The sequence below is a fragment of the Terrapene carolina genome, unplaced genomic scaffold, assembly GCF_002925995.2.
Source record: "Terrapene carolina triunguis isolate 2854851 unplaced genomic scaffold, T_m_triunguis-2.0 Scaffold189, whole genome shotgun sequence".
Classification (NCBI taxonomy): domain Eukaryota; kingdom Metazoa; phylum Chordata; order Testudines; family Emydidae; genus Terrapene; species Terrapene triunguis.
Genome location: NW_020664540.1, coordinates 10377604 through 10394251, shown reverse-complemented (window position 1 = coordinate 10394251; position 16648 = coordinate 10377604). Strand labels below are relative to the sequence as shown.

Here is a 16648-nt window from a genome sequence, read left to right as displayed (position 1 = left end):
ACTCATATTTAGCTTGTGGTCCACTATAACCCCTAGATCCCTTTCTGTCGTACTCCTTCCTAGACAGTCTCTTCCCATTCTGTATGTGTGAATCTGAATGTATGTCTGTGAATCTGAGGCAAATCCCGCCGTAATATGGATGCTAACCGATTTTTTTTTACACTGGAACAACAGCAGTAAAGCCTGGGTGGGGGCACAGTAATGAAATATGGCACCAGCCTTGCAACAGGCTCAATCGATATTATAAAGAACAGAGCAATTCCAATTTGAAATTGCAAAGCGCACAGGCGTCTGCAACAGGGAAAGGAAAAAGCTGGAGAGGGAAGTGCCAGGAGGAGAAAAAGGAAAGATATACACTCGGTGAGAAGAAAAATGACACCAAGTCAGTGCAATGTACTGGGGTAGCTTTGGCATTAGCAGGCGACACATTTGTGTGCATGCCACAGTCAGTCAGGACAATCAATCTTGGTCTTTGTTTTCATCATGAAGATGGTTTTCTCCCTCCCCCCCCCTCCCCACTTCCATTATGAGTGTCTTGGGGTGGACTGGCTGAGTCCTAGGCTAAGATGCTTTGCTAAAAGCCCCACACTGGACCTCCTCGCTAGTACAGGCAGACAAGCACCTCAACACAGGACAGGTAGAAACTCACCTTAATCCCCTCACACACACCATTCCAGGAAAACCGCTATCCTGATCCCTTCTCCCCCATTACATTGATGGGCTCGGGTAGGTGGTGCTGGGTGGGGGTGAGTGGAACTGCTGGGACTCAGGGATCAGTGTTGTTTTCCCCTTCTGATCATTGGTCCAGGCCCTGAGAGCTTTCATTCTAGTCTTGCCAAAAGGGATTCTAAGCCCTAGTGAGTCACAAAATGTGTTTTAAAGCCCAGGGGCCACCTGATTTATTCTTCTTTGGTTTCCGTTTCTTTGTTGTGACTGAAATAACATTGCAATCGCTTCACAACGTTACGAAATTTGTATTTCTCCCTGGGCAATGTCTGAGAAGCTGTTTGAGTCCCACCCTGCAGTTGGTGGAAAGAGGTCCTCCCTGAGTCCACCAACAACTCTCTCTCCCGCGCGCTCTCTCTCTGCGTGTGTCTACGTTGCAATTAGACACCCGCGTCTGGCCCGGGCCAGCTGACTCGAGCTCATAGGGCTCAGGCTGCGGGGCTGTTTCATTGCTGTGTAGACATCCTGGCTCAGGCCGGAGCCTGGGCTCTGGGACCCTCTGAGGTGGGAGGGGTCCAGAGCTCTGGCTGCAGCCCAGGCCCATAAGTCTACACTGCAATAAAACAGCCCCGCAGCCTGAGCCAGCTGCGGGTGTAGACACAGTATAGACGCACCCTGACACTGTGCTGGGAGCGGGATTCACAGCGGAGGTCAGGCCGGAAGGGAGAGGGGAGGAAGGTCGGGCAGCAATCCGAAGGACAGGGGTTTAGAACAGGCACGTGAGTGGTACCAAGGAAGGGTGCTGCACTCGGACAAGGGAACACAAACTATCATATCCTAAAAACAGTCACACTCCCCCTATGCTTTAGAAGTGCATCTTCATAGGGGTACGTCATCTCAATCTTCGGTAGAGCAAACAGCACTAGGCACAGGCACTCTCCCTGCCTGAGGGCAGTGCTACTCCCACAGAGCAGAGCTACTGAGAACCCTTCCCAGGCCTCCAGGGACACAAGAAGGAAAGAGGGAGAAAAAGGATTTCAGCCTTTCCAGCAGCCAGGAATGGAAAGAGAACTGCTCCCTCCCTCTCATGAACCAGGAAATGGAAGGAGAGGAAAGAGAAGCTATGCAGCCAGATCTCAGTGACCCATAGAACTCCCCCAAAATAACTTCACCAGTCTAGACTTCTTTTTTCCAAAAGTCCAAATTTAATTGTCTTTAAAATCAAGGGAAATAAAGAGCTTCCTACCTTATCTTTTAGCTTTTCCATCCAGCTTCTCACTAAAAAATAAGGAAGAAAAAAATATATGAATTGCAGTCATAATTTGTATCTAAGTAATATAACATAAGTAACAATGCTGTTTACAAATAGCCACAATAAACTTGACAGATGGAAAAGGTTTTCATTAGGTTTCATATTTTCTCAGTTATTAAGTAGACAGAATGCAGCAAATCAGCCAGAAAAGAAACTTTAACAAATTCTGCTTGATGGGAGATGAACTGGCATCGTTTTGCATGATCCGGGCCTCACTGGACTCAAGAGGGAAAAAGAAAAGAAGATAAAGATTAATGTTCCACGTTCGGTTCCCTCATCCCAGCATGTGTATAGAGTTTGCAATGGGGAAAAATCTGGTGGTGAGTGGTCGATTGTAGATTCTCCAGGCAGTGTGGCTGTCTGCTTCTGTTGAACTCTCCCATTCAGAAGGATTCTTTTCTCTGTAAAAGGGTACGTTTATCTTGGAGACTGACAACTCCTTTCCCCATTGGGTTCACAGACAGCTCTTATGCATAGGGCTGCATTCTGGCTTGTCCAGAGTGGGTGCACTAGAATGGGAGAGCATTTCAAGGGTCTTCTTACTCCAGCTATGTGTGATCAAGGCAGGATGTTGACCTAGCATCCCCTGAGTACTGTGGTGAGAGTGAAGACAGGTCTGAGTCCCCACTGCCCACCTGCTGGCCTCTGGTGCTGGAAGGGACATACGCTACACCTTTCACCGGCTGGTTTCAGGAGCACTATTCAGCATCCTCCCCCAGCAGTCCCTGAGGCAGAGTGCCGGCATCTGCCCTGGAGAAATCTGCTCAGGCCCTACAACTCTGCACACATCCAAAGGAGAAAGGGCACAATTTGTCCCTTAGATTGAAGAGTCTGCAGAACAGGAAATGTGTCTTACTCTGTAAGATTTTGCCAAGCGTTGTGTATGTTTGCGATGCTACATAAGTCATTATTCATTATTAATTATTATTATTATTAAAAAGTAATAATAAATAACCAAGAGCGTCATTCAAAAACAGAATCTAGTCAAAGTCACAGTCTTGGCCACCCTTGGCAAACAAAACTGGCCCTGCCTTCTAACAATACAGGGGAATCCATGTTTGAAAAGCACATGTTGAAAACAGTCTCTCTGAATGGTCTATTATTCCTGTTCTCCACAAGTTTTATTCTGCCTTTCAGATGCTCATATCAGTTAGTCTCTACTCCAGGTCCCTGTTACAAAAAAAGAAATCCCCTCCTATCTAGGGACTGCTGAGAAACTCATCAATACTGCACAACTGCTGTAGAAGGAATGTGTGAGATGCATGAGGAGTGCTCAGCACCAGTCCTCTGGCTACTGCATTGCTCCTGGGACTGACTTAATTCAAGACACCATAGAGAAGTTTCTTCAGCTTTCTACTGGATTGAAATTGTGCTCCCAGCATGTTCACTGGCAACAAATGGAGGTTGCTGAGCCCTCTTGTGACAAGAAACCGGTAAAGCAGATAGGGGTGCAGCCACTAGTGACATGAGTTAGATACTCGCCTTTGGCTGAAATACCAGAGCTACTGATTTCAGACCCTCGTGCCCCCAGTTCAAGTCTCAGCCCCAGGAAGGTTGGATTCACCAAAGACCCACCTATCAGACTAAAGGGAAGCTATTTTCTGAGCCAGCTGCTCACATTTGCAAATGCAAGTCATCTGTACATGCACAAACTAGATAATTTCCTGTTTCTATCCAATTACAGGAAGGTCATGCAGGGTTATGCAGGACTATCTGGTGCACACAGCTCTTAAAATGTGGCCCCTTAGGGAAGGGGCCTGCTCCAGTGTCCTTCCCTCTCCCCCAATATTTCCCACTGTTGTACCCACTACTTCAATTCTACTGATCGCAGAAATGGTGGGAGCACGAGTGGAGACCAGTTACTGGTGCATTCAGCACTGTATTACTTACCATTGCTCAGAGTAAGCCTAGAAGACATGGTGGTTAAAACACCTGTGGCCACTGGTGAACATTCTACACTAGACAGTCTGCTCTTGCTACCACTGAAGGCCCTGAACTAGCAGCTGCGGGAATGCTGTGTGCTGGTGAGAGGACTCAAAAGACTTTGCAGACTTCTACTGCTGTGTGGCAAAGGGACATCCAAGGAGCTCTCCATGGTGCTGCACCAGCACTGGTCTGTTTGGTGACTCCTAGACGAGCTGTCCCCTTGTAGGTTCATTGCTATGGCAGCTGGATTTGTGACTTTTGTTACACTCTTTCCTAGGGAATGGAGTACATGCAGTCCCACGTGGAGCAATACACCAGTCTGGGGCTTCATTAGGTCAGTCATGGGACTTTATTGGAACTGGGAGTATCCTCCCAAGGGATTTCTGGTTTAGTTACAATTGCATTGCAAGTTCATGCTATCACTAGCTGAGAGTTTCAGAGTTAAGATAACTCATGTCATACCAAAGAATTAAACCCTGCTTCGTGTCATGCACTATGGAGTTAAACATCAAGATAATCGCAAAGAACTGAAAATGATTAACAGTGGGAGCACCATTTATTAATTCTACTGGCACTGCTAGATTCAGCCACAGGGCAGCCACAGGGCATTGAAGACAAAATACTTAACCTTTGGGACATCTGCCATCGTTTTGTATGGATGTCTCTCTCATAGGTAAGAGGCAGTGGACTAGTGAAAAACAGTTTTATCAATGTACAGTGATTATGTTTTAAACAGTAGTCAAGGATCCACTTTTCACTGTGGAAGAGATTAGAACTGTTCATAATTTTGGATGGATGGGTGTTCTTTCAGGTAATACTTTCCCCAAGCTACATTAGATCCCAAATGTAATCTGACACATTTCCTTCATGGAGAGATACCTGATTTATAAAGGATACATCCCTATAGGGCATCACTTCAAAGATTTCACTTGCAGTATTAAAGAGTGCCTGTTGGCATATTAAAAGAGCGCCACTGAAAGTACTTTTACAAGACAGTCTAAGGAGGCTTAGAGCATCAAAATGTTATGGGTTATAGGCCTTGCATTAACAAAGAAAACAGATGTAACAAAACAGAGGTTAACAATGGACAAAGCATGAAATTCACACGTGGCCTTGTAAATAACCAGCAGGTAGTAGATAAAGAAATATTAAGGGTCATGTGTGATGACTTTGCAGCTGCAGCCTTGTTTACTAACATTTACTAGCATATGAATTCATGCTTAGTCATTTGTTAACTTCTGTTTTCTTTCATTGTTTGTGCCAGGCCTACATGGGTGGGTGAGAGGGCATAGCAATGGGGACAAGAGTGAATGGCCTTTAAATCTGTCAGATAAAAATAGGGATAAACAAACTGAGTGGGAAGAAATAAGATCCAGTCCAAACCCTGTCATGATTACTAAACCAAACGAAGCCAATTTTAAAGGTTTGGATCAATTTGGATAGTGCCCCTTTAATAATCAACAATACCTTCTGTTTTGCATCTTCCATACCTAAACAAATACAGGGTACACAGTCTCACACACACACTTTGAAAAGCACCCATGGAAGAAATGTGGCAATCGACAAGTACACAGTCACACTGTTGTTTCGATCAGGAAGAGGCATATACAGGATCTAACTGAACTGTTCTAACTTATGCCAGTGGGCTGGAGCAGAAGCAAATACACCCTGTGACTTACACGCACACCCCCCCACACACACAGATGCCTTCTTCTCCAGCCCCATTCATGGGTCTTCAACAGCCTTTAAGAAGTGCTTGCTTTGAATTGGATTCCCTTTTGAATATTAAGTTAAGCAAGGGAAATACGGAGAGAAAAACATAGGTCTATACTCCCTGCATTGTGCTACTACAGGTAAAACTAAAGTGTAACTTTCACTTGCATGTCAAGGAGAAATACTACTCTGTTGCCTCATGTGCCCCGCACTGGCCCTGAGAGGGTTAAAGCCAGCCAAGGGAGGCTGACCAGCAGGCAGCCAAAGAAGGGGCTGCAGGGGAAACAGTCAATTAGGGTGGCGGCTGCAGACAATTAGGGCAGTGGCTGGACCAGCCAATCAGGGCCCAGTCGGCCCATATAAAAGAAAGCTGCAGACCAGAGGGAGTTAGTCTGCTGCAGGGAGCCCTAGGGAGAAGACTGGCTTCCTAGAGGGCTACAGAGAGACCAGCACCTGGGGAAGGGCAGGTGCTAGCAGGGACCGGGGGAGCTAGGGAGAGCTCCTGACAGACTGCCAGGACTTACAGGGTCGAGGCCCTGGGAAGAGGACAAAGGAGCTGGAGGCAGGAGCATAAGGAATTGAGGCTGCAGGGAAGTGGCCCAGGGAATAGAGACAGTGAGCAGGAAGGAAGACGCAGCAGGAAGCTGCTGTTTGTAGGGTCCTTGGGCTGGGGCCTGGAGTAGTGGCCGGGCCTGGGTCCCTCCACTAGCCGCTGAAGGAGTGGCCCAGCTGTGGCTGTCAAGCCGCTGAGAGGCGTGATCCTGTGACACCTCCTTCTATTTCACTGAACAGAAAATGAAAGAGAAAGCAGGTGATATCTGACCAACGCCATTGCATGGGGAAATTCTATTTAAAAAACAAAAATATTGAAAAAAATATGGCAAATCTTCAAGTAAATTCTGCTAAAGTTGCATAAAGTAATAAAAGAACTGAGCTTCTTAATTAACTAAACTATTATTTGTCCATTCCCGTTTCCTATGCTAGATGCAGTAAGAGTCTGATGAATTCTCAAACTTGTATTGGAATAGTTATAGGTCCAAAATAAAATTCAATGCACATTTTGAAGATTTAGCTGGAAGTCGTAGATATATACACATAAATATAGCTTGTTAGAGCTTTAATTATGCTAAATTTGCCTTAATTCAAGTTAAACACAAAACCCATTTGTTATCTGTTTTTCACAATAATTACATTGCAGTAGGAATCTCATGAATAGAATGACCTACTTCCTTGTAAAAGAACAACAATTGAGCATCTCTAAAGCAGCAATTAATGTAAGAATATTTTTAACAATTCTTATATAGGAGGCTGATACTTCCACTGGGGAGAGGATAGTATAACATTCTAATCCCTACTTTCAAAGAATATTAAAGCTTGCTTCATTCTCTCACTCTTCAAAACAATACTAGGATGTCTTCTAGGACACACGTACGTTGAGACATGGACCACTATTTGCCTTATGCACTGACCATTTGTTGTTAAAATAGGCCCCAGTTCAGCAATATATTTAAGTATGTGTTCAAGTTACTAATAATAAAGTGGCCCAGCAAAAGGCCTCTACAGTCCCATGTAGATGAGCTGACTTCAGACTCTGGAGACCATGAAGTCCACCGGCGTGCACAGAGTTTTTGAACTGAACAGCATGTGAATATGTGGTGATGCCCTAGGACAGTTTATTTGCTATTACATCAGTAACACTTGTTGTCCTTGCCCTTTCACTAACTGGGATTTTCAAAGTAATTTCCTGTCATTAACTTGTGGATTATAGTGAATTACAAAGTATTGATTTTATTGTGATCCAATACATAAAACTAATTTTAGCACTAAAGGGGAAAATGACAGAACTGTTGTGATTAAAAAAGCATGTACTGTCCAATTATTTTGAATACACAAATATGGAAAGTAAGACTGAGAACTATTCTTACAGCAGGTGCAGTTTGTTTAGCTACCATTGATTATATATGTGAATATAGCCTCTATTATACATAATTATTAATAAAATATTAGTATTCTGTCCTGATCTTAAAAGGGGAACCTTAAAGATAATATCTTCACATGAAAATGAACTCTACCTTGAGAACACTAGTGACTGTCATTTAAATCTTTTAGAGATTAGCAAATAATTTCTGACAATTTATTAAACTAGTTTTGTCTAACTCCTGCTCACAAAATGTCTGAACAGATTGCAACACTTGGATGGATTGCATTTACTAATTTCTGCACTGAATAATTCTTTGTCTTTAGATTACTCAAACTGAGCATATTAGAATTAAACATGCAAGTGAGGGATTCTCAGAAGCTCACAGTGTCGGCCAAACTCAACGGGGAGTCTGAACCATTGACTTCAGTGGGAGTAGAGTTAGGCCAGCAATGAGATTTCCAGGTATAATTTATAATTTTCACAGTAATTTATATAATGTATTTTATGGAACTGTCATTAAAATAAGGTGCCACAAGGACTCCTCGTTGTTTTTGCTGATACAGACTAACACAGCTACCACTCTGAAATATGTAATTTATGTGTAACTAAGGTAACTACCCAAGAAAGCATTGATTTTGACTTGCACGTCTGACTGTAATAGTCACAGTTTGAGCAGTGTGGGTTAGTGATATATGGCAAGCCATCCAATCAGGGAGCAGAACTGTGTGTAACTTATGTCTGATCAACACAGTGAGAATTTCAAAACTGGTTTTTCACAAATATTTGCTCATTCGAGCTAATCATTCACATCCCACCAGTATTTGTGCTAGTAAAGTCAGGGCACTTGAAAATATGCAGAAAGTGAAATTTTGCCCTGTTCAAGGCCTAGACAACACTAAAATTCCACTTTCAAGGCCTATTTTGACATGGCAGCAGTTAGCATGGGACATGGCAGCACGTTAGTCTTGTGCTGGCCTGCTGCATGGGTTAACTTGATCCAACAAGCACATGAAGTGTCACGAACAATACTGAATCAAAATTTGTTTGCACATTCAAACAAATATTGGCAGATGCTTTTGTCCACTGCTTACAAGGTACACACAGATGGTCGTCCAGTGGTTAGGGCATTGGCCTAGGACTTGGGAGACCTGAGTTGGATCCCCTGTTCCATGACAGCCTTCCTGTGTGACCTTGGGCAAGTCATTTAATCTCTCTGTGCCTTGGTTTCCCATCTGTACAATGGGAATAATAGCAATACTCTACTTCACAGGGATGCTGTGAGGGTAAATACATTATGAATTGTGAAGTGCTCAGATACTATGGAGATGTGGCCCAAACAAGTACTACAGATTGAAAGTCTTGTTCTGTTGATTCGAATAAAAATGTAACAAGCTTTGGGAAAGCTAAGAACCTTGGATAAATCCACTGAAACAGACTTAGCTCTGATAAAGACGTCATTGATCTAAATTCAAGGATATTTTGATCGCCTCTCTTTATAGACAGGAGAGATTAGATATGATTTACAACACAGAAGAGAAAAGGAGCTTTGGAAGCGAACTCTGACTTAGTTTTTGAAGAGACTCTCTGGCAACGTACATCCCACATGAATTATTCAATGGAAGGTGCCAATAGTGAAAGCTCTGTACAAAAAAAATAAATGATGTTTGAACTATTGACCACATTTGCAGACAGTCTGAACTACAGCTCTATCACCTTTCTTCCTAAGCCAGAGTACATACTGCAGCTGGTACCCTACACCATTCGCTAGTGCTAATGATTCAGGACTACTGACATGATCCTGCTTAATCAATTAGGGTCAATTTTAAATTCTGTTGTGTGTCCAGAGAGAGGCAATTAATTCTATACCAGCGAACTGAGGCAATACTGTCAATTCTTCCTTTCTAGAATGGATGTTTTAAAGATAATGGACCATACTCAGAAGTGACACGCTTGGTGGTCGATGTTAGCTCCTCTTACACACTCCCTTGGTCGTAATTACACTGGCTCTACTCCTGTGTCTAAGTAGGTGTAATTTGCAAACCTAGGAGCCAGAAGAAAGTCTAAGTTCCAGTTCCATGCTGTGCAAGTGTCCCAGTTAGACGTCAGTGGAGCAGGTGTCAGTAGGGCTTAGAGTGTCTAATGGCCTGATCCAAAGCCCACTGAAGTTAATGTAAGTTTTTCTATTGATTTCAATGGATTGTTGGATCAGAGTCCAAGTTAGCGTACAGGGATTTAACTGAGGCAGATGCTTTTGTACTATATAAAAGGATGCACCATTTCTCAATTCTACCCACAGGTCCCGATTCACCTCTCTCTTTCGCTGGCTCTACCCCAGTGGCTTCTGTGGGACTGCTCCTGGTTCAGGGTGGGGTAAGTAAAAGGAGCCTCAGGCTCACAGTGGGCTCTATTTAGCAGAAAATTCTTGCAACCACTTTGCTCCCCCAACAATACCAAACAAAGCACATGCCAAATACCTCCCTGTAGCGGGGTGGTAACCCCGCTCCGGTCCAGAGGGGGCTGTGGCTGGAGAAAGCAGCTTTTAGGCTGAGCTGATTGGGGGAAGTGGCTGCAGCTGGGGCCACGCCCCAAACAGACTCAGATGGCCGTATAAAGGCCAGGGCAGCCAGACACTCAGCAGTCTCTCTCTGAGTGCAGAGAGAGAAGGGCCTGGCTGCAGCAAGCTAGAGACAGCGTACCGGAGTGGAGCAGGGCTGGGGACAGGCTGAGGAGCTCCAGCCTGGATAGCCCCAGGCTGCGGCCTAGCGGAAGGCCAAGGGGTACTGGGGGTTGCAGAGGGCAGCCCAGGGCTAGGCCAAGGCAGCAGGTCCAAACCCCCCTTGCCAGTGATGAGTGGCCTATACTGCAGTCTGCCCCAGGGAGCGAGGGGTAGTTGGTGACTGGCAGTGGCCTAGTGCTAAGGCAAGGTGGGGATAGTGGGTGGGGGTTCCCCTGGGAGGGGAGACCTAGTGTGTGGGTACTGCCAGGGGGCAGCACCCAGAGCAAGGGGCACTGGGGTCCTGGGAGGAACACGGGAACCCTGAAGAAGAGGACAGGTGGATCACCAGCCTGCAGAGGGCGCTCCAGGATGCTGGAAGAGCTAATTCCCAGAAGTCACCAGCAGGAGGTGCCGCAGAGGTGAGTCTGCTCCTATTACACTCCCTCTCCAGAGGAATCACATCTAACCGCCTGTTAAGTGCTCCGGGATGAAAGTGGAGAGCCCTTGAAAGTGGTGCTTTTGAGACACTTTGTCAAAAATAACTTACAGGGGAAGGGGGGTGGCTGGGGAAAGGAGAGGACTGTTTAGTTGAGCCCTAGGCCTTGGGGGAAAAAAGCACTAAATGTACCTTACATAAAGTGACAAATGATGACTGCTACTTAGTCTTCCTAATCCCTTCAAACATTGTATGACAGCATATTCTGGATCATACCATCTTCAATCTCTGTGGAGTCCCGAGAATTTGGGGAGGTGAAATGTGGAACAGTTCCCCACTTTTTTTCTCTTTTTGAAGTACATGCATCTCAATAGGGCATGTGGCGTGGCTATAAATACCAACCATAAGAATGAAAGTGGGTAAATATAGTTCACACACACACGGTGACTGAATGCACCCCTGTATTCACACCCGACACACTATTGTAATAACTTTTGTACAAAATATGCCCTGTGAGGTATCATTTGAAAACTAACATGTCACTGGTCACTAATATGATGAAATGTGTGTAGCAATATTATATATAAAGTTAAAAATTCCCTCTAAATGATGTTGGTGGCATATGTTCAACCCCACTACCATCAATTAGGCAGGACTGGTCAAGCAGGTCTTAAACAAAGGAACGTGTGTAATATAAATTGTAAACAAAGTCCTCGGACAGCGAGGGGGGAAGACAGGAGACACAGAAAATTTGCATTTCAGCAAACAGAAGTGAGAAGAAACAGCATGGAACATCTTTCACCACCAGACACCATGCTGCCTTCTTTATTATTTGAATAAACTTTGCTTTGAGGAATGCAACTCAAAGGGAGGCTGGACTATAAAGGTAAGACAAAGAACACCCCAAGTTCTCTCTCTCTACTCATCTCTCTTTTTCACTTAAGACAAAAGAAACAGCCTCTGGACGTTGGGAGAAGATCCTGACCTCGAATTTGGTCAGCCCTGTTGCTGGAAGCATATGGTGTGAGCTGTACCTTGAATCAAGTCTAGTATGTTAAGTTTAGAAAATGTTTTCCCTTTATTTTTCTTGTAGCCATTTCTGACTTTAATGCCTCATTACTGGTACTCACGTAAAAATCTCTTTGTAGTTAAATACACTTGTTTTATTCTTTTATCAAAACTAATCCAGTGCTGTGTGGGTAACTCCATTTAAATGGCAAACTGTAGAGGGGCAACAGACCCAATATATCTGGACTGTCTAGGAGAGGGCTGCGCAGTGCGGAACACATTTGTGTGGGGGTGGAGAGAATCCAGGATTGGAAATGTGTTGGGGTGACCCTGCATGTAGTAACCAATGCTGCTGAAAGCCCAAGTGTGGCTGGTGTGCTGCTGGGGACAGAGTTGCTGGCCTAAGGGTGTGGCTATACAGACACTCAGAGTGTATGCTGTATGGCTATTTGGGATGAGTCCAGGTTGGGAGCTACAGCAGCAAAGCATTGTGAGGCACCCCAGGTTGCAGGTCAAGTGGTGACACAGCCCCTCGCTGGTCTGGATTGCACCCTGAAGTGTGTGTGTGTCTCTCTCACACGCACACACAAAGAATTAGTCATTCCAGATTAAAATAGATTGATCTCGAAGATATTATTACTACTACTTTGACTTCTAGCTGAGTTATACCAGGGATGGCGTGGTCCAGGAAGTCTAAATTTCTGCCACAGAATCACAGTGTGATTTGCAGTCTGCTTGCCCCGTGCAGCCACAGAGAGGTATACGTGGGGAGGGAAACACTCCCAAACTGATGGCATTTGAGCTTGGGCAGAAATTCAGACGAGTTCATTTTGCCCAAACCCAGGGACCGAATCAAGCTGATTGATTTTAACATGTTTGGGGTTTTTTGATCATCTTTAGGGCCCCAATTCTAATTATAAACCCCAGCGAGACAACCCAACTCTCACTGCCTTAACAGTTGTCTCCTTCCCTTCCTTTCTAAAATGAGTTTAAACTTTCCATTGGTCAGATATAATAAAACACTGTAAATAAACACAGTCCTTCTGCCCTTTTCAACAGCCTTCTGTGCTCAGATTTAATTTTAATGATCCCCATTCTGCAAGGTGCAAAATGTCCTCTACTCCATTCACTCAGCAAACCCTTTGTCTGCGATATGTTCTCTTACTTTGTAAGGAACTGCATGATATGAAACAAAAGGCTTCCTGAAATCCAGCAAAAGTTATGTCCTCTCTTTTAGTGCCATCTATCAGTAACACTCAGACCTTCTTGGAGCCAGATTCTTAGCTGGTGTAAATCCGCATAACTCCATTAACGCTGACGAAGCTCCATTAACGCGAACGGCCCTTAATCTGTAGGGCCCAGATCCTAAATAGTATTTAGGTGCCTAACTCATTGAAATCAGGGGGAGTTAGGGTCCTAAATACCTTTAAGGACCTTGGCCTATCTCTCCGAATGTAAGCAATGCATACAAGCTCTGGAAAACGGGTACTTCACATGAGTCAATGCCTATCACCAACTGTGGAGAATGAAAGTCTGAAAAGTCTTATCGAGCCTCATTCTGCCAGAAAAGATGATGACTGCAATATATGGCCTTGAGGGTAGGGTTAAAGTGGGGTAAAGTAAGGCTCAGACAGAGGCCTGAAGGACGCTCCCAAGGAAAATAAAAATAACCTAAGCACATTAATTATAATTTCCTCCCCCGAATCCTCATATGTGGCCCTTAATCATGTTTCTCACTGTTCCCAATACTTTCCACATCCAAACGAACTCAGATTCACTGACCTGGTTTCATGAACCCTCCTCTGTGTTATCCCAAATCTGATCTGCAGTACATTGGCTACACCCCAGTCCTCCAGTATTAACTCCATCCACAGTGAACCGTCAAATCACTTTGCCAAAGGCTTTTTCCGGCTTCCCTCGCTGCTCCCTTCAGAATTCTGGAAAGTAATTCCTCTGGGCTTCCTGCTTTGTCCACATTTAATAATTGTAATAACTGTAATTGCCTAACTATCGACTCCAACGCAATGATAAAAAGATTAATATTTCTGTTCACTTTCCCTTCCTCCTCTCCCCTCCCCAACTAAGAAAATGCATTTCCCATCCTAGGATGTTACCTTCTGGTGAAGATTAATAAATAATTGATTCCGGCTCTCACAGCAACAGAAGTCTCCTCCATCATTCACGTGCCCCTGATGCTTTACATAGCATAGAAACCAAACTGACAATGTGCTTGTTCTATCCTTTTTTATTTTTTACATTTGTCATCTCCAAATAACTATATTTTTACAGTCCTAGGACAGACAAGTTATACCCCTGATTATTATACCTGGCCACGATTTCAAAACCAACATCTGAAATTCTGCTCACAAGCTTTTCATTGACAATTAAATGTGCATGCAACTCCCACACTTCAATAACACTCAGCCACAATCTTAAAGGCCAGTGTTGAAAGTCTAGCACCAAAACTCCAGGTATATACCCCAAAGCCATAGTAGCAGATAGTGTCAAAACCAAGAGTTCTGAAAGGCTCAACACAGCCCATAGGTAAAGGTCATTTAGGGTCCAACCCTGCAGCCCTTACTCAAACCCAACACTGAAATGAATAAAATTTCTGCCTGGGATAGGACGACAGGACTGAGTCCTCTGTGGGTTCAAATATACAAACCCCCTTTTTCTTCCTGAAGTAGATGAAACAAAATGGAAGAGGCATAGCTTCAGGGACTGAAATACTATCAGCTCATTCATTTTCCCAGTTGAATATCAATAGTCAGAGGCATCCAAAGACTTTTAAAGTTTAAAAACACCCACGTTCTGGTGAATTAGGGCATCAGGCAAAAAACCTAAAAATGGAGCTCAGGCAGGAAGTACAGAGGCTGACGTCTTAAGATCCTGACAATACAACATGTTGTTAGCTACGCATGGTGACAGCTCTGAGCCACGCCCAGTTATTTCACATTCAGACATGTCACACTTTACTTCCCTGCTCACTCACTGATCAGTGGACTCAGAGCTTTTAAATTCTGCAGGCTGTCCCTGGCACCAGCTACTCCTGCAATCCTATAGAATCTCTTAACCCTGCCCCCCGACTTGGGGTAAAGCCCTGCAGTGCATAAGCGGTACTGGATGCGTTAGGGTTTGAAGAAGACCCATCCAGGAACTTTCCAGGTAGCTTTTAAGCCTCACAGCACAACTCTGGCAGACCTCAGAAACTCTGCAGGAACATACTGACTTCCTAAGCTTTGTCTGATACTGGGCTGGCATCTCTCCCCCTGAGATAGGTATAAAGTCCACAAGCCAGACCCTATGGTATCATGGGGCCTGGTTGAACCAGGCTTTAGTCATGAGGTTTGTTTCTATACTTCATTTTTGTGCCCACTGATACTGTGCCCTCATTTCACAAGTCCCCAGAAGACTTTGGCTAGGGAAATCCACCAAGCTTCCAGCCAGAAGCCGAAAAGATATTTGTTTGGAATTAGAAAATGCTTGTACAGGGCTGCAAGCAGTGCTACGCTTTCTGCAAGGGTGAAATTGCTAAGTGCATTCTGGGATAATCATCTGCCTCAAAGAAAGCACTTGGCTGCCCCAAAATGGGGGAGTAAAAGGTTAGCGTGCAAAGCGATACGCCTTCTCCAGGAGTAGGGTGAGATACACCTACAAGGCCATTCTAGGGTTGCCAACCGTTCGGGATTGTCCTGGAGTCTCCAGGAATTAAAGATTAATCTTTAATTAAAGGCTGCTATGCAATGAAGCCTCCAGGAATACATCCAACCAAAACTGGCAACCCTAGCCCATTCACACCTTTGGCCTCTCTGCCAAGACTGCCAACTAAGGGGCCAACTAGCACCAGTTGTGATGAGGGAGGTGGTTCTTAAATGTAGACAACCATCTGATAGGAGCTGGACTGAAACATGACTCATTTCATAAAGGCAACCATCAAAAAGCTATGAGATAATGACTCTGGGATTTTACAATGAGGCCTAGATGTGAAAGGCCTCGCACCCCTTTGCCAGTCCCCTGGACCATGAAAACTGGCCCAAAGGAACTAAAGCAATTCTTCATTTGCAGCTCCCTTTAGGGAGACTTTCAAGGCTCTGGACTGTACAACATGTTGCTCTCTAGCTGCATCACTTAAACAGACCATTATCGGCTTCACTTTGCAGTATGGCTCATCCCAGGAACAGGATGGACAACGCAAAGCTTGGCATTGGACAAGAGCTGTGTCATCTTCTTGATGCTAATAAGCATAAACACAGTGACTTTGGGGACAGACGAGTAAAGGATGGTCTTAAGGAACTGGAATGGGACTCAGACAACCTGACTCTGCCACAGACTTCCTATGTGATCTTGGGTGAGTCACTTACTCTCTGTGTGCCTCAGTTCTCTATCTGTAAAACGGGAATAATAATACTTCCTTTGACTCTTTATGGAAGAGTGCAGAATACTGACACTGCACGCCCAGCTAGCACGGGTATAAAAAGCTGTGCCTCACCGTCTACACTGCTAAAGCGAGTAGAGTGCCCTACATGCCTGAACCCCCAAAGTATATACCCTACATGGCTCTCTGCACACTTCAGCAGTGCCTCCCACGTCTACACTGCTATTGTTAGCAATGTCTTGCTGGAGCCTGTCATTGCTGCATGTAGCTACAGACTGCCGTGACAAGTGTGGACGCAGCTTGCCTTTCACTGCAGCGTGTAGCTACATGTGTAGTGCCTGTATTCTACATGCCACTATAAGAGTAGACGTCATCAGAGTGTGTACACAGCACCTGGCACATGTCCCCTATCCTAGGCTGGAACCTCTATGCACTACTGTAATATGTAAAGATAATATATATTTTTTTTACCCAGAGTACTTGCAGGTTGCAATTAAGCAGTTATACCAATAGTCACATCTATAGTTCTTTACATGAAATATACGGGAAGAAATGCACACTGGTTACTGTTCTCA

The 16648-nt window shown here is 44.6% G+C and overlaps 1 protein-coding gene across 2 annotated transcripts in view; it reads right to left on the bottom strand.

The window, feature by feature from the left end:
• The window catches only part of ARMH4 (armadillo like helical domain containing 4), a 114445-nt gene that overhangs the window by 10691 nt on the left and 87106 nt on the right, over nt 1-16648 (bottom strand). For both annotated transcript variants that reach the window (XM_024223846.2, XM_026654267.1), the window contains exon 6: nt 1913-1944. In XM_024223846.2, coding sequence (XP_024079614.2) covers nt 1913-1944 — 32 coding nt within the window. The remainder of the gene's footprint in view (nt 1-1912; nt 1945-16648) is intronic.